The 20,172-nt window shown below is 36.7% G+C and overlaps 1 protein-coding gene across 4 annotated transcripts in view; it reads left to right on the top strand.

The window, feature by feature from the left end:
* The window catches only part of TRPM7 (transient receptor potential cation channel subfamily M member 7), a 55,599-nt gene that overhangs the window by 25,223 nt on the left and 10,204 nt on the right, over window positions 1-20,172 (top strand). For all 4 annotated transcript variants that reach the window (XM_071754442.1, XM_071754444.1, XM_071754443.1 and 1 more), the window contains 22 exons: window positions 1,321-1,534; window positions 2,090-2,214; window positions 2,801-2,972; window positions 3,849-4,023; window positions 5,063-5,186; window positions 5,724-5,796; window positions 6,095-6,195; window positions 7,133-7,267; window positions 7,782-7,835; window positions 8,298-8,438; window positions 8,978-9,112; window positions 9,709-9,989; window positions 10,408-10,636; window positions 11,841-11,996; window positions 12,128-12,271; window positions 12,927-13,055; window positions 13,830-14,114; window positions 15,148-15,322; window positions 15,871-16,003; window positions 16,817-17,001; window positions 18,035-18,167; window positions 18,635-19,350. In XM_071754442.1, the coding sequence (XP_071610543.1) occupies window positions 1,321-1,534; window positions 2,090-2,214; window positions 2,801-2,972; window positions 3,849-4,023; window positions 5,063-5,186; window positions 5,724-5,796; window positions 6,095-6,195; window positions 7,133-7,267; window positions 7,782-7,835; window positions 8,298-8,438; window positions 8,978-9,112; window positions 9,709-9,989; window positions 10,408-10,636; window positions 11,841-11,996; window positions 12,128-12,271; window positions 12,927-13,055; window positions 13,830-14,114; window positions 15,148-15,322; window positions 15,871-16,003; window positions 16,817-17,001; window positions 18,035-18,167; window positions 18,635-19,350 (4,015 nt within the window). The remainder of the gene's footprint in view (window positions 1-1,320; window positions 1,535-2,089; window positions 2,215-2,800; window positions 2,973-3,848; window positions 4,024-5,062; window positions 5,187-5,723; window positions 5,797-6,094; window positions 6,196-7,132; window positions 7,268-7,781; window positions 7,836-8,297; window positions 8,439-8,977; window positions 9,113-9,708; window positions 9,990-10,407; window positions 10,637-11,840; window positions 11,997-12,127; window positions 12,272-12,926; window positions 13,056-13,829; window positions 14,115-15,147; window positions 15,323-15,870; window positions 16,004-16,816; window positions 17,002-18,034; window positions 18,168-18,634; window positions 19,351-20,172) is intronic.

Below are 20,172 nucleotides of genomic sequence, written 5' to 3'. Positions count from 1 at the left end.
ATACAAGCTTCCATATCTGTGTTGCTTGGTTACTCACTACTCTTAAGCTTTTATAGGACCTGTCAAGAATGCTGTCCTCACCCTCTATTCATCATTTCAAAACTGAAAATTTTAAGTTAGGGAGAGATGTGGAATATGTTTTTTTAGTACACTTGTTTGAAGTGATTAAAGTAAAATGGTATTGATCAGAATAATTAAGTTTTTTGGAGGGGGATTGAGTTAAAAACAAGCATACCAATAAATAAAAATTTTGGAAAACAACTCTTGTTTTCCAAGTGTATGTACTAGAGAGGCTAAAAATCTGGCATATTCTCTGCAAACATTTTCTAAAGGATTTCTAGTTGTGGTAGAAATTATTTAATGTCATGCAGCTATAAGCAGCATGTTTAGAGCATGGCTCTTGTGGCCAAACTGAAGTGCTGAAGGAAGGAGCTGTGTTCTTCATGCAGCTGTCTGAGCCCACAGGGGGGAAGTCAGGGCACTAGGTCAGATCACCTTTGTGGAGAGAAGGGCTCTTAACAGAGTTCTTTCATGTTCCTAATAGTGTGTGTGTTACTTTGTATGCATAATGGTGTTTAAAATTGCTGTAAATCTTTTCTACTCATTGCTGTGCTTGTTTCTGCAGAGTGCTGGTGGGGTTACTAAAACCGCTTTATTGGAATAGTGATTTCTTTTTTTTAAGTTAGAACTCAGTTCAAGTAGGGCTTAATTTCTGCATAATGTCTCCTGTTTGAATAGCTCACATTAAAGATGCAGCAGTATTTTTTTTTAACTGATCAACCATCTACTTAATCTTCTGCTGTTAGAACATAACAAGTGGAAAAAATTCCTAGTTTTGAAGTTTCCTATTAAAGAATGTAGTTTTCCTGCCTACCAGGAATAGGGAAGGAGAAGCAAGCAACTGTCTTTCTGTAAAACTTTTCACAAGAGACATGAAATCTTCTCCCCCCGGTAGGTGGCAGAACTTTTATAACTATTTTTGAATTTAATTTAGTATAATTTAGCATCATACAATGTGTTCATTAAGACTCAACTTCTCTGCCACTGTTCCAGTAGGGGGGAGTAACATGATCCTTCTATGGTTGTTCCCTTTCCAAATCTTGCTTTCAAAACTATTGACTGTCTTGTCCTTAATTCTGGAGCACACAAAGTAAACATGTTCATTTATTCTATCTGTCGTGTTTTAAGAAAGTGCATTACATTTTCCGTAGCCAGGAATAAAATAATGTACCCTGAAATACATCCTGGTTCTTCTTTTCATGCAGTCCTTCTGTGATGTTTTCTCCTAAGAACCTTTTCACTCTCTCCTTGTGCCTGCAGTACGTGCGATTGTCATATGATACCAAGCCTGAAGCTATTCTGCAACTTATGCTTAAAGAATGGCAGATGGAGCTGCCGAAGCTTGTTATATCTGTACATGGGGGCATGCAGAAATTTGAACTTCACCCACGCATCAAACAGTTACTTGGCAAAGGTCTTATTAAAGCTGCAGTAACAACAGGAGCCTGGATTATAACTGGAGGAGTGAACACAGGTAAAGAAGTACCAATGAACTTGGAGCTAACGGGATTATTGTTTGGAAGAGACAAAAGATTTAATTGGTGCATAGCTTCATTCCAAAGCAAAATAAGCTTGAGTGAGTTTGGTCAAGTGAAAGTAAAATAATACTTTTTGAACATGTCCTGTTGGAAGTGGGCTGCTGTTTTGTCTTGCAAAGAAAAAGAGCACAAAGGTGGGGGGGTCTTGATTTTTGGGTCTTTTGGTTTGGCTTGGTATTGGGGTTTTGTTTGTTGGTTGTTTTTTGGTCTTTGGTTTTTTGTTATTGTTTTCTTGAAACTGCAAGAGGGAAAGCTTAATGTGATTAAGATAAGTACAATAATGTATTGGAACTCTTCAGTTCTTACTAGGCTAATGCATCTTTTGTTGAATTGCTGGTACATAGTACTTTTTTCATTCTAGTAGGTGTAGTATGGTCTTTTTCTCTGGTGTGAGTTCCCAGATTCTAAAGACCTGGTTAGTTAATAAAGCAGTTGTATTTCTTAATAAGATGTGGCATTCGATACATTGGAATATTTTTGTGCACAAACAGGTGTTGCAAAACATGTTGGTGATGCTCTCAGAGAACATGCTTCCAGATCATCTCGAAAGATTTGCACTATTGGAATTGCTCCGTGGGGAGTGATTGAAAACAGAAATGACCTTGTTGGAAGAGATGTAAGGATTAATTATGTGACTGAAATAATGATTTACTTGACTTATTTTTTGACAAATCTGCTCAAGCTTGTTTTTTACTTGCTTTGCGTTATTGGAATACTTACTTTACTCTAAAGGCACATTGACATCTGTGACTTGTGCAAGATCATTAGTGTAAACAAGTTGCAAAAAGCAAATGTGCTGAGGAGGAGCTTGATCTCAAGCCTTTAATCTTTTTCCCCTGTCATTTATACTACTAATTTGAATAACAAAAATGTTCAAGTGTTACAGAGAATCCACCTTCAGGGAGAATGGTAAGGTGAAACAGTTTTAAGGGGAGTCTTCAATGTTACTGTTTGCCAGAGCAGTCAGTTTTCCCCAAAGACCTTTTCAAAGGATGTTTTCTGTTATCCTTCAGAACATAATTCTTTTTGTGATAGTTATCTGCTTTCCTGCACAAAGAGCTACAGTTGCTGGGGTATAGTGACCCAAGGCATGCTTATGTGTCAGTGCTTCTTGTTGGGCAATCAATTCTTGTCTCTAGACAAAAAGGTTTTACAGAAGTAAATCAAGTAAAAAATGTTTTTTTTTTTGTACTTATACTTAGGTGGTTGCTCCATATCAAACCTTGTTAAACCCATTAAGTAAACTAAACGTCCTAAATAACCTCCATTCCCATTTCATCCTGGTGGATGATGGAACAGTTGGAAAGTATGGAGCAGAAGTTAAGTTGAGGAGGGAACTGGAAAAAACTATTAATTTGCAACGAATCCATGCAAGTAAGTAATTACAGTGCCTGAGGGCTGAGTGTTACTATGCTTTAATGAAAACCATACTTCCACCAGACATCTGAACTAGGAAGTAGAAAAGTTAATCTTCTGTTGCTTTCAAGTCTGAATGATTATTTCACAAATTTCACCTGCTGCTTTGGACCCCAGATACTACTGTTAGTTTTAGAATTTTCTGGAACCAGAGTGGAAGGGTCTTTTGAATAAAGTTGTCATTTATGCTTTGGTAAAGCAAATGTTGACATCACTTGAGTTGTTAGTGTGTTGTCAGCCCTTACGGGTCTGATTGATTCATGTTTTTGACACTGATCACTTGCAGTTTCACAATAGGGCAACTGAGTTTGTAAAACATCATCCGTGTTTGTGCAAAGCAGCCATTACTTCTTTTGATGTTTTCCCAGTTATGGAGCAACACATGTATGTTTTTTCTCTTCTAGGAATGCTTTTGCAATACTCCCTGTCAGTAGAGGGTTTCAGTGTAAGAGTGTTCAAATTGTATACGTGTTGTCATCCTTGGAAACTGTTCAGGGGAGGGGAGGTGGGGGAAAGTAGAAGTGGAGTGCCCTAAAGAAAAAATGTACACTTTTCTGCGTTATTTCAGGAATATTTCAGTCAAGAATCTCTTCAGTTTTGTAAAGTGGATTCCTGTGTATTTATCAGTTTCTCTGCAGTGCTTTCCCCTCACCCACAGCATAAATAGTGCTTGAAACTGTGCATCACCAACAATTAAAATGTCTGGTGGGCAGCATTTTCATTTTAGTTCAGTTGAAGGCACATAACTTGTTTTTTTACCTGTTTAATAAACCTTAGCTTTCTCTATCACTTACAGCATTGTTTGGTTTTTATTATTTATTTACAACTTTATAGGAATTGGCCAAGGTGTGCCTGTGGTGGCACTTGTATTTGAAGGTGGCCCCAACGTCATACTCACAGTTTTGGACTTCCTGCAAGAAAGTCCCCCTGTGCCAGTGGTGGTGTGTGAAGGAACTGGTAGAGCTGCAGACATCCTGGCATATGTTCACAAGCAAACAGAGGAGGGAGGGTGAGTCCTAGCCCTGGTCACCAAACTATCAGCCACACATAGATGGGTCTGGAGACCTTTCCTTAATGAATTTGTGCAAGAGCTTTTTCTGTGTGAAGACACAGGCTAAAAGCAGAGAGTGTCATCTTGCCTGTGATGCAGCTTTCCAGTCTGGCTGCAGTAGGAGCTCTAGCTAAAGACCAAGGCTTGTTCCTCCCACATACCTTGCACCAAATTCTGTAGTGTATGCTTGCTTTAGCCATACCTGCAGAAAGTAGAGTGTACACATTTATGTTCTGAATTACTGGAAGCATTTTGGGTGTAACTTGCTATGTGCAGTAATTTTGTTACACCATTATAACTAGAGGAGACAACTCTCTTGAAAGCCCTGTAGTAGTTACTGAACTGCTTGAAGGTACCACTTGACTACATTGAGTGGAAATACTTTCATGCAATTGGCTGTTGCATAGTAGTACCTTTTCTGAAAAGTGTTTCTACATTGTTTCTTCTGAGTAGTCTTTAAACTGAACTTTTTCCGCTCTTCTGTTCAGTGTAGAAAAGACTTGTGTCTTAAGTGTAATTTCAAATAATAAAAGGGATGTGCTTGAGCTCCACAGTATTTAACTGTATAGTTTGTTGTCAGACTTGCATAAATGCTTAAACATCTTGAGTCCTCATTGCAGGGACTGCCTCAGAACCAGGAGGCAGGCATCTAACCTAGCAGTAAAACAGTTTTGTCCATAGAAAGATCAGAAGCAGGTCTTCTTCAGAGGGCTGAGTACTCTGTTATTTTGTGTCAAAATATTTCAGATGACAATATCTCAGAACTGGGTATGGGAAAGAAAGGGAGAGAACCTGTGGTGCTTTTAGGAGGCAGGAGTAAAAAGAGATTAAGCAACATATATTCCTTTCTGAAGGTTACCCAAGATTTTGCCACTGCAACAGTAATCAGCTTATAGATAGCAGGACACTGAATGGACATGTTGAAACTAATTAAATGCATTGTTGTTACTGTTCATGTATAACAATGGGTCTTCCTGTTTGTTTGTTTGAATCTCAGGAATGTTCCTGAGGGTGCTGAGCCTGAAATAATTTCAACCATCAAAAAGACATTTAACTTTGGTCAAAGTGAAGCAGTTCATTTGTTTCAGACACTGCTGGAATGCATGAAAAAAAAAGAACTTGTAAGTAGGTCTTGCCATGAAAAAACTTATGCAAGGTGCATGCATTTGTGGATGTGTTAAATTGTAACTCAATGTTGTATGTGATTAAGTCATGCAAAAATAATTTATGGATATAATGGATCTTTCAGTTATAAAAATTAGTAAAATACAGTTTTCATTTATATCTCATGGCCAAGAGGGACAATTCTTGTGATTACTTCTGGTGATCTGAGTGTCATTGTTTCCAAGGAGCACGGGTAAACAGGATTCTCTGTGGTGTTTGTAGACAAGAGAAAATTGTAATCTTACTGGGAAAAGAAGTTCAGATTGATTCAAGAATGTAAAGGGTTTGTGATGTGCTTTTTCTCATAAAAGATTGTCTTGTGTGGCACATGGTTAGAAAAACAACATGGAGTGGACACTAAAGGTAAGTTCAAATTGAGCATAGGCTTAATTGAAGATAAGGTGACCTTTTAATATATCTCAATTCTTGACATAAAGGACCTTTGCCTGAAAATAACTTAAAAATGTTTCTCCTTATTTTACCATTTTGGACAGATTACAGTTTTTCATATTGGGTCAGATGAACATCAGGACATTGATGTTGCGATACTTACAGCACTGCTGAAAGGTGAGACTTCTAAGAGCATTTGGATATTTATTTTGTGTTTCTGTGATGAATTATTTGTAAAATAATATAATCTGTGGAAAACTTTAGTTTTATGCGAACACCTCCTGTGTTCTCTGTATTGAGAACAATAACCTACTGTGTCACTGTGTTGATAGTGCAATACCATATCAGAAATGTTGAAATACATTTTATAACTTCATGGTGGATTACTTGGTTTGACCTTTCTAGGAAGGAAGAATGATGATTATCTTATGTTTGAATTAATTTGATTTTTTTGTCATTGTTTTTGCTTCTTAAGGCACAAATGCATCTGCATTTGACCAGCTTGTTCTTACCCTTGCGTGGGATAGAGTTGACATAGCCAAAAATCATGTTTTTGTTTATGGGCAGCAATGGCTGGTATGTATTAAGCAGAATGATATCTTCTGAGAAACTCAGCTTACTGTAAAGAATGAATCTTTTGACTTGTGTAGATAGAGCCTGTAGAATACTGACAGAATTATTTTGAGTAAGGTAATTTTTGCATACTGTGTAGCTGTTTAATTATTGTGTAGTTGAAAGTGGTCCAAGAATTTTAGAAATGTGCTAGGAGCTCTTAAAAACAAGAGGAGAAAAGACATTGCAAAAGATTAATTTTAGTCAGATGCTCTTTCTTCCTTACTGTTGCATAGTTACAGGATTCTTAAGAAGCATCTAGTAAAATGTATGTATTAACTACTGTTGGCAGCACTGCAGTGTCCTTTGATGGGGGAGGACAAAAAGTCTGTTTCTTGTAGTCTGCAAATCAGTTTGGAAACTACATTGTATTGTCAAGCTTGCCTTTTTTCTGTATTACTGTAAAGATAAAATGTAACTTTATGTGGGTGTGCAGTCATACTGTAAGGCTTATTGGTAGCAATGGTGTGCACTTGTCTTTAAAGCAAGTTGTGCTTTAAATGTTTGATATCCTTGTGTTTCATCCAGTATCAATCTATGAGAAAAAGTGAACTGTGTTAAACCAACTGTCCACTTAGTCCTGTGTAATGGGACAGTAGGATATAGGTATGGAAGATTATAAGACTTCCTGATGAAGCCTTCAGAATACTCCCTAATCCTGTAACTGTGAGAAGTTAATGGAGTTTCTGAACCAAGGGCAACGTCTTTGTGTTTTTATATATATGTGTGTGTGTGTGTGTATATATATAAGTATATTTCTTTATTTAAATAAACCTTTGTATAAGGTTTCCTCAGCCCTGTAGGTGGATGAGGTTGATATGTAATCTAAGCACACTTACTTTTGTGATGCTCCATTTTACAGTCTTTCTCCAGGCTCTATCTTGTTCCTTATTTATTGTAGGTTGGCTCCCTGGAACAGGCAATGTTAGATGCCCTTGTGATGGATAGAGTTGCATTTGTGAAATTGCTGATTGAAAATGGAGTAAGCATGCACAAATTCCTTACAATTCCCAGGCTGGAAGAACTTTATAACACAGTAAGTGAATGATTGCTTTATAAGCTACTCCTAGAACAGCTTTTTGGTTGCTCAGTGTTGTATACTATGTTGTGTGCACCAGTCTGAAGTGTCAGTAGGAGGGAATTCTGTGTGTATGCCTGTAAATATAAATGTTTATTCTTCAAAACTGGTTTATATTTTAATAATAGTAAAAGAAAAAGAAAAATCCCACAATATAATGCTGCTGTTTGTATTCTGGGTTGGTTTGTGTTTTTTTCTTTCTCCTTTTTGGATGTATTGAGGGTGTATTAATTGTGTCCCAAATTAAAACACAAGTAAAATGAGACAAAAAAGGAAATAGTCTGCAGCTAATGCAGTAGTTTGAAATATTTGCATTTATTTGATGGCTAAATTTGAAAATCCCTTAGAAAGTAGGGAATTTTTTTTTCTTTACCCAACATGCAAAAATATTTGGCTACTACTGTAATCTTCTCATGTTGTCACTGCACTTTTAATTTCTCATTCCAATTTTTTTCCCCTCTTTTTTATAAAGAAGCAGGGCCCAACTAACCCAACACTCTTTCATCTTGTTCGGGATGTCAAACAGGTAGGCTGCAAATGTAAAAATCTGTCAACCTAGCAATGTTAGGGGTTTTTTATGATTCCTTATGTATGACTGTCAATTTTAATTTCAGTTTTGTTGGTTATCTTTTATTGTAAATAGCAACTGCAGTCATTCTGTTGTTTCCAATACTTGCTGTATGCTTAGTGCCCTGCTGCCAGAAAGGTGTTAAACCTGATAAGCATTTGTCTTTTTCATCTTGCTCATGAATGTTTTGCTTTTTGGAGGGACTGAAAGTTGATACTGCAAACTAAGAGTAATTTTTGTTGTTAAAGCAGTAGACAAAAAGCATTTAGAAACCCTCCCAACAGAGTGAGTATCTACCCTGTTAGGGAATGTCATACAGAAGCTATATAACCTTTTCTTTTTTGAAACTGATACATATTGAGCCAGGTAGACGGTTTGGGTTTGTTGTTTTTGAATTAAAACTACCTCTTGTATTTCTAGGGAAATCTTCCTCCCGGATATAAAATCAACCTGATTGATGTGGGGCTGGTTATTGAATATCTGATGGGAGGAACCTATAGATGCACCTATACAAGAAAACGCTTTAGAGCTATATACAACAGTCTCAGTGGAAACAATCGGGTATGTGGCAGTTGGAGAGCAGGACGTGCTGATTCATATGTTCTGAATTTAAAAAAAAAAAAGTTTGGAGAAAACTGGAGATGTATTGTTCTTCTTGTCAATTATCTGGTTATTTTAAAGGCAGTTAGGGCCAATGAGGGCAATTGGCAATTCTTGGGACTGAGGGCAAAAAAAAGTTTTTGTTCTCTTGTTCCTTATTCTAGCATGTCTAAATTCCTTCTCTGTTACTCCCCCTTTTCCTGCTCATAGGGGAAAAATGGGCTCTAAACATGCAGATTCACCACAGTCTTAGCTTCTTGTAAAGCAACCCGTTGTGACTACCTACTTTGTGACTTATTAAAAATCTGAAACAAAGAAAAAGCCTGTTAAATATCCACTGAAAATTCTGGTTGTTGCTGTTATTTAAGTTCGTCACTGTTTCAGGAGCAAAGCAGTTGTTTTAAGTGCTCAGCTAAGTATCTAACTCTAAACAGATGATTTTATAATGCCTAGTGGGTAAGAGTAAGGAAACCAAACCAAATTCCTTTCTCTTGTTACAGCGATCTGGGCGAAATCCTTCAAACACTACTCCTCAGATGTGTAAAAGCCATGAGTCTTTTGGTAACAGAGCAGACAAGAAAGAAAAAATGCGCCACAATCACTTCATCAAAACAGCACAGCCATACAAACCAAAGGTACAGATGTGTGAGGGGAATATCTGGGGTTTAAGTATTAAGAGTGGACAACCTGGTTGAAATCCAAGAGGCACTGAAGTGTGAGTAGCAGCAGGTTCACTGACTTCATTGAAGCTGGAATTTCACCCTTGCTTTTGTATTTGTTTATAAACTGTCTCACATGCTTACAGGATTCTGCAGAATGTTTATGAAAATAGTCTTCGGAATTAACTTTTATATGTTAGAGAGCAAAAAGCTTATCTTTGGCACAGTTCTAGCAATGAGGGGGATTCACATGGCTTTGTAGATGGAACAAGATTTGGCTGTGTGTTTGCTATAAGCAGACTCCTTGAGTTTCCTCATTTGTGTGTACATTAGTTACTGCTTTTCTTTTGATCTGTAAATCAAAGTAATTCAGTCTCCCAGTTATTAAAATGAATTGGATTCAACTGAATTTTTTTCTAAAAGTGTCACTGCTTTTCAAGTCTTCAGAAATTGATTTTTCTTTTCTAGAATCATATATACTTTGCTATCGGATCACTCAGCATTTTATTTCATGTTATGTAAGGATCAAGTTCAGATATCTGAAATTTAACTTTTTTTATTTTATTTTAAAGATTGACACTGGTGCAGAAGAGAGAAAAAAGAAGAGAACCAAAGACGAAATAGTAGACATAGATGATCCTGAAACGAGACGCTTTGCATATCCTCTCAACGAGCTCTTACTCTGGGCAGTGTTAATGAAGAGGCAGAAGATGGCCCTCTTCTTCTGGCAGCATGGGGAGGAGTCCATGGCAAAAGCATTAGTTGCTTGCAAAGTGTATCGTTCAATGGCATATGAAGCAAAACAAAGTGACCTTGTTGATGACACATCAGAGGAACTGAAACAGTATTCCAAGTAAATTACATTTTTATAATTTAAAGGCTTTTTTCTCGAAATCCGTAATGAAGTTAGTGGTCTATATATGAACAAACCCCTAATAATTCTGTTAGCACACTTGAAGACAATTCTTTTTTGCAAAAAGGATTAAGTAGAACTCTAGAAGAAGTTTTATATTAAATATTGCTTTCTCTTGATACCTGTAGCAAGTGGTGATTTATAGCTAAATTAAAATGACACTGAATATGTCACTTACTTCCATGTGATTCCTCTGCATACTTTAACAGTCACAGATTCACATGTTGCAGTTACAAATTGCTATACAGTGTATCTATAAAGAAGGGCCAGGATATAGTCTACTCAAGCTGTGCTACTGGAAATCTGTTTGTTTAAGAAAATTAAACCTAAACTCTAGTGTTGGCTTTTCTTATTCTAGTGAGTTTGGTCAACTGGCAGTTGAACTGTTAGAACAGTCCTTCCGACAAGATGAAACCATGGCAATGAAATTACTGACCTATGAGCTTAAAAACTGGAGCAACTCAACTTGTCTGAAGCTGGCAGTGTCATCAAGGCTTCGCCCATTTGTAGCACATACTTGTACCCAGATGTTGTTATCAGATATGTGGATGGGAAGGCTGAACATGAGGAAGAATTCATGGTACAAAGTAAGCACTGTTGCAGTTTGGCTTAAAAAGGATTAACAATTTATTTTTAAGTGGAAGGAAAGGATGTTTCTAATTGCTATTAGTACAAAGCTTTCACAACCATAGCTTATGTTAAGATATCCTGTGAAACAGTCTCCTATAACATAATTAAAATTGGAAGCATGTGTTTAACTCTTCTTTTGATACTCTTATCTTTTTGAATAAGGTACAGGAATATAGAAGGCAAAAATCAGGCAAGTAGTCTTTAATCAGAGGTTTAAAGAGATCATGAAAATACTAATCCACTACTAAAACAGTGGTAAAAAATGTTAACAGACAAAAAAAACCCCACTGTAAGAATACAGTTTAATGCATTTTGGCTGTTTACAGGCAGCTGCACAAGAGACTTGATGTAGAAAAGCTTCCTATTTGGAGGAAGAAACTGAGCAAAAGCATGGCACAGAATGAAAGGAGGGTAGGCAAATCAGGGATAGATTTTCCAATGGTGACCTTTGTGATACAGACCAATTGAGTCAAAATGGGAGCTGCATATCTCTTTGAGATGGTGTACCAAAGCCTAATTGTTGCTAGGAATATAATGAAAAACAACTTTCCTACAAAATATCTACAAGCATAATTTAACTTGTGACCTACTAAAATCCTCTTTCATAACTGATTAACTGCTTTCTTGCTTGCTTTTGTAACAGGCTAATGGCAATAAATATCTTTCATGTATTCTCTTCATCATTACATTAGCTCATTTTTCTACTGTAAGTTAAGAAAAACCAACCCCCCATAAGCAAACAAAATGTTCCCCCTTCCCCACTCCATCCAAATGCTACCAAACCCACAGCTTCCACGTGGATGTGTGTCTTAAGTATATCTTGACAGTACACAGCTTGAGTTTTTGGAAATGGATTAAAGAATAGAATGTAAATAGAACGTCTCTGGATCTTCAGGCTTGGAATACATTCTCATGGCTTTTGGTGCTGGAATTTCTTGATTCTTATACTTTTCTGTATCTTCAATCTAAGAATTACTCTATATGTGATCCTAGTCTCTTCAGTGTACATCTAAGTAATAAAATCTAATTATTTTCTATTTTTCCCTCAATATCAAGTGATTAAAATTTTGATATGTTTTCAGAGAACATTCTGTGTGTTGGGATATTCTGATGCTTCAGTGTAGCTGTGAACTGTTTGCACTGAGTCTTCATCTTTTCCAGGTGATACTGAGTATTTTACTCCCTCCTGCTATACTGCTGTTGGAATATAAGACCAAGGCTGAAATGTCACATATTCCTCAGTCTCAAGATGCTCATCAAATGGCAATGGATGACAGTGAAAACAACTTCCAGAATGCAGCAGATGAAATACCTATGGTAATGTAGGGCAGAAGGACAAAAAGCAATTATTTCTAACTTAAATAATTACATTTTTAAATCCAAGAGTTAAAATGAGTTTCCAAAAGCATGTTTATCTATGTTTGAATTTAACTGGCCTTTCATTTTAGGAGGTGTTTAAAGAAGTAAGGATCTTGGACAGTACTTTAGAAAAGAATGATATGGAGACTCCAGCAAAACCTAAAAGACTTCCAATTACACAGAAATTTTATGCATTTTATCATGCACCAATTGTGAAGTTTTGGTTTAATACGGTGAGTTTTCTTCTGTGTAACTGTGCATTTTATTTGGAAATCTAGTGAAGTTTTTGGGGTTCTTTTCTTGACATGTAGCTGTGTGACCTGAATCACAGCTTAGGAGCTTTTTTAAAAACAACAGAAAAACCCCTTACCTTGCTAAACTGGAAATGAGAAATACTTGAAACTGCATGTGCATTGCTCCATGGTTTGGGTTTTTTTTTTGAGTTCATTATGTTTGCTTTGAGAATATTTTTTTAAAACTAAGAGAGTAATTACATGGCCTTTTTTATTGTGGCCGGAGTAATTAATTTCATCAGTTGTTAGGAGGAATTCTGTAATAATTTATTAGGCTAAAGTGTTCATGCCCAGGTTTGTTTAAATTACTGTAATAGAAACTCTAAAATTTGTATTAGAGGAAAAATAGCTGTAATAAGAACAAAGCTTTGCTAACAAGAAATAGCTTATTACAGCTATTTTTCCTCTTCTCAGAGAATGTTTTTATCCCTTTATAAGTAATAACTTGTCTGCTTAAAGGGGTAAATATAGTACTGTAATCCTACTTGAAGTTTTTGTTGTATACCACATCAAAAGATTCTATGCACATCTATAAAGAACCCTTCAGTAATTATATGTATAATTTTAGGTTGGGTTTTTTTTTTTTTTTTTTTAGTTGGCATACTTGGGATTCCTCATGCTCTACACATTTGTGGTTCTTGTAAAAATGGAAGAATTGCCATCTGTTCAAGAGTGGATTGTTATTGCTTACATTTTCACATCAGCAATTGAGAAAATTCGTGAGGTAGGCCTGGAACAATCTGGGATTATCATTTTCCTTGACAATTACAACAGTGTGCTTTAAACTGTGCTTATAAACAAGAGAACATAAATTTCAGGCACCAGACTACATGATGTAACACTGTAGTGAGTTGACCATGGCTGGACATCAAGTCCCCTCCCCAGCTGGACAGGGGAGAGAAAATCTAACCAAAGGCTCTTGGGTCAAGATCAGGACAGGGAGAAATAGAGATCACTCACCCATTACTCTTATGGACAAAATAAACTCAGGGAAAATAAATTTATTACAAATAATTAGTAGTAGAATAACGAGAAATAGGAGTTGAATCTAAAACACTTTCCCCTCTGCCCCTTTCTTCCCATGCTTAACATTGTTCAAAATTTTCTCTGCCTTGTACCTCTTGGTGGCAGGGGTACAGGGAACAGGGTTTCAGTCAGATCAGTTCATCACATGTTTGTGCAGTTCCTGCCTCCTCAGGAGGAGGACACATCACCCTGTTTCCCTGTTCCAGGGAAAGAAAGAAAAAACCCACAGCCCAACAAAACAAAAAAACCCCAAATTCCTTCATAAATTGTTCAGAGAGAAGTAAGCACACATCCTCCTTGTCACTGTGCAGCTGACACAGTTTAACACTGGTTTTGATTCCTCAGTGTAAAACAGTTATCCATGTCAATAGATATTTTATTTTTGCAAGTATAAAGCTGTTGCTGATTCAGGTATTTCAACCCATGTGCAATAAATGTGAGAGACATGACTTTTTTTTTTTTGTTGTTGCAGATTTTTATGTCAGAGGCTGGAAAGATTAATCAGAAGATTAAAGTGTGGTTCAGTGATTACTTCAATATCAGTGACACTGTTGCCATTGTCACTTTCTTCATTGGGTTTGCATTAAGATTTGGAGCAAAGGGGAATTTTGGTGGAAACACTTATAGAGAAAATTATGTCTTTGTTGCTGGAAGAATTACATACTGTCTCAATATAATTTTTTGGTATGTGAGATTACTGGATTTTCTAGCTGTAAATCAACAGGCTGGCCCTTACGTTATGATGATTGGGAAAATGGTAAGTCCTACTTCTGTTAGTGGTTTTTGTTTGTTTGTTTTTCCAATCGAAATAAGGTTTTTTTTGCTGCATCCAATTATATATTTGAGAAGTTTTATTTAGTTAACTTATCCTGGTGTCAGCAACTCAATGTGCAGAATTAGCTAGCTGGAATGTAATGTGTTTCAAAATAAGGAATGATCAGAAGGTCTCTATTATGGAGCTTTTTCTGTCACATCTGTAAAAAGCTGGGAAATCCTTCATTTTCGATCTGATTTGTTCTTAGGTGACAAAAGAGTGAAAATGATACTTTTTACATGAGTTATCTAGCATTGCTTCCCTTTTGGATGTGAGATTTATTTGTAATCTTAATTTTTTTGCCTGTGTGCTCTCTAGTCCAAGGTTTAATTTACTTTCTATTCTAAAGCACCTTCCTGTTTAGTGCTGTGGAAAACTGGGAATAGATTGTGTTCTGTTCTTGTCTCACATAGAAAATATTAAAATTGTTTAAATTGAAAAAATTAACTTTACTGTCAGTGATCTATTCTAAATGTTAAGAAAGATTATACAAAGGTGAAAGGGATGAAGAGATGTTCAGTTTGGGTGGTTTTTTGCCCCCATAAAATGATTTCTACAAAGCTGAGCCCTTAAAGAGGAAGGCATCAAGCTGCTCATTTCTCGCTTTGGTTTCTTACTAGAGGCATGGGTTCTGACCCATGGAAAACCTTTGGAAAATCAGATTTGTGTTTTGTGCAGCTATCAGGAAGTGCATTTAGGAAGGAATGTTTCTATGGGCTGCTATTTAACCACACAATAGGTATTTGAGTTACAAAGGATTTACTCAGTTGCTTTTGGAGAAAGATACTAAATACAAAATAAATTTTTTACAGGGTTTGTTAAGTAACAAAATTTTCTCACTGAAATATATGTGTGTCCTAGATGCTTTTCCCTAGATAAATACATAGAATTCATCAAGCTTATACTGTCATTGTGAAAGTGTTTAAAGTTGTGAAATTATGACCTTGTTGGTTAACTGACTTCTTTGTGTTAACAGGTGGCCAACATGTTTTACATTGTGGTGATTATGGCACTGGTACTGCTCAGTTTTGGTGTTCCCAGGAAGGCAATATTGTATCCTGATGAGGGACCCTCTTGGACTCTTGCTAGAGATATTGTGTTTCATCCATACTGGATGATTTTTGGTGAAGTGTATGCCTATGAAATTGATGGTAAGATGCCTAGATTTGGAAGCAAGGAAGGAGAAAACATACTCTGATTAAGATCTCCTAAAGGTCTTAGTGCAATTCTAATTTTATGAAATTAAATGCTTAGTGCTGTTGATGTTGATTCTGGTAATTGGATTATCTCATTTTTGTGGGTTGCAACTATATAACTTCTTGACTTGACTTTTCATTATCCTTAAGGAAGCTTGAATGGCCTAGAATGAAAACTCAGTTTACTCACAGTTTTGCACAAGGATGTTTCGAGGAAGATTTTGGAATTTCCCCCAAGGCTGTCATACCAATATGTTATCTGTGGGGGTCTATTAGGCTTTTTAAAAATCTGATAATGTGATTATACCATAGTATTAACCAGAAACTTTGTCTCCTGTAGTTTTCTACCATATTTGTAAATGGATGGAAGCATTGGAAGTGCAGAGCCAGTGTATAATATTAGGTCGCTGCAATCTGTGATAGGGAACTTTGTTTTCCTCTATCTATGCCTGCTGGCAGTTCTAAAAGTTTTATTTGCTCTGTGTCTTTTTTCCCCAATGCAGTATGTGCAAATAATTCTGATGAGAAAGTTGCTCATCTCTGTGGCCCAGGGACATGGTTGACCCCGTTTCTTCAAGCTGTCTACCTCTTTGTACAGTACATAATTATGGTTAATCTCCTTATTGCATTTTTCAAGTAAGTGTAAGAATAACTGTTAATTTTTGCTCATACTTTAAGTTTCTATTACACTGCAGTAGGATGACAAGATACAAAGAACTGATGCCAGTTCAAAGCAATCCCATTTGCTGCAAGTATTTTCAGGTTCTTAGGCTGGACTTCCTACTGCAAGCTCCTGACTTAAGTAGGGAAGTCTGTGGTGTGACTGGTGTGTGTCAGATCTGTGAGGACAGGGAATCAGAAGTTTAAGAGAATTGGAAAGCATTTTGTGACTTTTCTATGTCAGAAAACAAAACTCTTTCAGGACCTGTATTTTTTCTATTGTTCCTAAATTCATTTAACATTCACTAGTTGGGTGTGATGAACTGTAGTATGCTGTCTTTTACAGTTCTCTGCAAGTGTTTGATTTGTAGGAATAAGGAGCTCACTAACAATGAAGAATGGCAGACAGCAGAATGAATGTGGTTTGTTATAGAAATCTGGGTTTTGTTAGAAATATATTTTTTGGTTTAGCAAACTTCACATTTGGTCTCAGTGTAAATTATTTCTGAGGAAAGATACTGAGATGTAAACAGATGAAAAATTTTTCAACCCCGTTCTTATTGCTTTGAATCAGTGTTTTCTTGAATGTTTCCAATTTCTACTAAAATAATTTTACACTAACAGACAAGTATATGTTTTTTTCCTCTTACTGCCTTCAGAACTCAAGATTGTAATGAAAGTGTTGAAAAAAATGAAACAGACAAAAAAAAAACCCAACACCACCCCCTACACCCTCCCAGCACCCCAAAAACCACCTTGATGTGTTAATGTTTTTCTGTTCCCTTTCAGCAACGTGTATTTACAAGTCAAGGCAATTTCAAACATTGTGTGGAAGTATCAACGGTATCATTTCATTATGGCTTACCATGAAAAACCTGTTCTGCCTCCACCACTTATTATTCTTAGCCACATGGCTTCCCTCTTCTGTTGTATATGTAAAAGAAGAAAGACAGACAAGACTTCAGATGGGCCAAGTATGAACTGTTACTATAAAAAAATTTACAGTAACTTTATCTTATCAAAAAAAATCTGTCAGAAAAGTGGTATGGTCTTGGTTATTATGTATATACTTAAGAAAGTAAAAGTATGTCTTAGTTTTCCATCTTTTTAATATCAAATAAGTCTAATTCTGTCCAAAGTCCCAGTGTTTGTATGAAAGGTGTAATGCACAGCCACAAGAAATGTGCAGTAAAACTAACACAAAAACAGACAAAAAAGGACATTAGATGTCCTGTTGCTAATGAGGGAAGGTTGCTTTTTTTCTTTCTGGAAGGCTTCTGTTCTTACTGGAAACCCCTTAAAAAATCTGACAAAGGGGAAAAAAAAAAGTTCCATAGGTGATAAAATCCAGCAGATGAAGGTAGCTTCTGCCTCAAATAAAAAAGAAGTGGAGGGGCAGGAATGTGGGGAATCATAGAATGGCTTAGGGACCTTAGACATCATCTACTCCAACCTCCCTGCCATGGGCAGGGGTTCCTCTTATTGAGAAAAAGTTGCTCAAGGCCTCATCCAAATGGACCTTGAACACCTCCAGGGAGGGGACATCCACAGCTGTCTCTGGGCAGTCTGTTCCAGAGTCTTACCACCTGAGGGTGGAAGAACTTCTTCCTAAGATCCAATCTAAATCTATTCTCCTTCAGTTTAAAACCATTTCTCCTTGTCCTTTTGCTGAGCACTGTTGTGAAAAAAGTCCCTCTCCAGCCTTACTGTAGGTTGCCCTCAGGTATTGGAAGGCAGCTACAAGGTTCCCAAGAATGAGAAAGTTGTTGTGCAGATCCTCTCAGAATTAGAATTTTTATTTTTATTTTAGCAAAAATCTGGGACCTTGAATTTTTTTTTCTAGCAAGGAGAGAAGAAGGGTTTTAGGTGGCACTGTGTATTTTGTTGGTTTTGGTTTTGTGTGCCTTTTTAATTTTTAACACCTTTGTAGAGTTGTGGCTATGAGTTAGCAGTACTTGTACTACTTCACTACACATTCACCTTCTTAACTGTTTAATCTCTCTTTAGAACTCTTCCTAACAGAAGAAGATCAAAAGAAACTTCATGATTTTGAAGAGCTGTGTGTTGAGATGTATTTCAATGAAAAGGATGATAAATTTCATTCTGGAAGTGAGGAGAGGATTCGAGTCACATTTGAACGGTAGAGTATTTACAAGTAAAATTTTTTAATAGAGAAGCTTAGAATTTTTGCAGGTTTTTTAGATGTGCTTTAAGGAGGGCAAAAATATAGTTCAGAAATTTGTCTAAGTCTTTCCAGTGATATGTGGAAACTGATACTGTGATTGATGCTTCCTGATCTGCAGCAGCCCTCAGTAAGCTGAGGCATTCGTATCACTTAGTTTTTTTTTTTTTTGCATGATGTTTCAGTAGGCTGATAACTTTGAAAAGGTGCTGTAGGCCCTGTATTGATGTGTATGTTAATTCTGTGATTCAGAAATATGTACAAATGCTTTATTACAAAACAGTCCAATGCTGCAGTGTATACCAACTTGCAAATGTAGAGGGTTTTTTCCCATATTAAATGGGCAGTAAGGGTTGCAGAGATGTTTCTTTTGCATATTGAGGAAAACAACTTTCATAGCTACTTCATAATTTGATTTTTCTTAGGGTGGAACAAATGTGCATTCAAATAAAGGAAGTTGGTGATCGTGTCAACTACATAAAACGGTCATTACAGTCTTTAGATTCACAGATCGGCCACCTACAGGATCTCTCTGCTCTGACTGTGGATACTTTGAAAACATTGACTGCACAGAAGGCTTCAGAAGCTAGTAAGGTTCATAATGAAATCACACGGGAATTGAGCATTTCCAAACATTTGGCACAAAACCTCATTGAGGATGGCTCTCTAAGATCATCTGTGTGGAAAAAGCACAGCATTGGAAATGTCTTCGGTTCTTTTCCACAAGGAGGCCTTGAGAGTAACAATGCTTTACTCTGTAACATTGCTATACGAGATGACAAAGAAGTCCAACATAAGACAATTGGTCAGGAGTTAGCTCCAGTTCCCCGGAGAGAAGAAATAAACTTTCAAGAGGCAGGTTCCTCGGGCAGTGCCTTATTTTCAAATGCTGTTTCCCCTCCAGAACTCCGCCAACGAATACAGGCTGCAGAGATCTCAAAATCAGTTGGTAAAAGTAAAAAATTAGGCAACTCGTCCAACAGCATGCCACATGTAACATCCCCAACAGCTAAATTTTTTGTTAGCACTCCATCTCGGCCCAGTTGCAAAAGTCAGCTGGATTCTTCAGCAAAGCATGAAGAGACTGTTTTCTCTAAGGCCACAGAAGGAGATAATAATGTAGAATTTGGTGCATTTGTGGGTAAGTATAACAAAGTAGATTCTGAATGTCCTGAAGTCATAATTAGCTGCTCTTATCCTCTTGCTTCTGGCTCTGCTTGCCTTGCTTTCACCCAACCTTGTGTTGAAAATGGAGGATACATTAATTGTGGTTTTATTCATGATGAGAGTGACACTAATGATAACTACAGCTGCAGAGTTGACAAATGTGATCAGCAGTCCTCTGTCAACTTATCGAAGAACAACCCCCAAAGGAAGTTTTGTTTGTCAGCTGGCGACTTGACATCAACAGTCAACCGTGGTGGCTCACATGGAAAATTGAATATTAAAGATGAACTTTCAAAAAGTCAGCATGTCTATTCAATGGAACTACAAAACCAAGATTTATGTTCTAACATCCTTATGGGACTGCTTCATAAACTGTGGACCAAATCTAAGCCACAAGGTTTGACTTATCAAGAATTGTATAGTATTTTGGGTGTATTCCGGTTGCAGGTGACTTTATCTACCATTTTGCTCTGCTTTTGTTTGCTTTTAACATCTCTAATTTCCCTATGTTGCTTGTATTTTTTTACTTAAATTACCATTTCTTTATAATTCTGTCACATAGACAATATTTTTCTGAAAAACGTAGCTAGTTGTTGAGTATAGCAGTTTGGCACAATGAGCAGCTCTACAACTTGGTATGGGCATTGTAGACAACGTTTTGCAACTCATTATAAAGCTCCTACCTTCTCATTGCATAAATTAAAAATATTGTCTATTTCTTGACGTAATCACAGAAGACCTACTAGGCTGATGGAATCCTGGACAAATATCTCTGTGGTATCTATGTCAAGCTTGA

This window comes from Heliangelus exortis, chromosome 11 (assembly GCF_036169615.1).
Source record: "Heliangelus exortis chromosome 11, bHelExo1.hap1, whole genome shotgun sequence".
Taxonomy (NCBI): Eukaryota; Metazoa; Chordata; class Aves; order Apodiformes; family Trochilidae; genus Heliangelus; species Heliangelus exortis.
The sequence above is the reverse complement of the archived record's forward strand: the minus strand, read 5'-3'. Positions and strand labels throughout refer to the sequence as shown.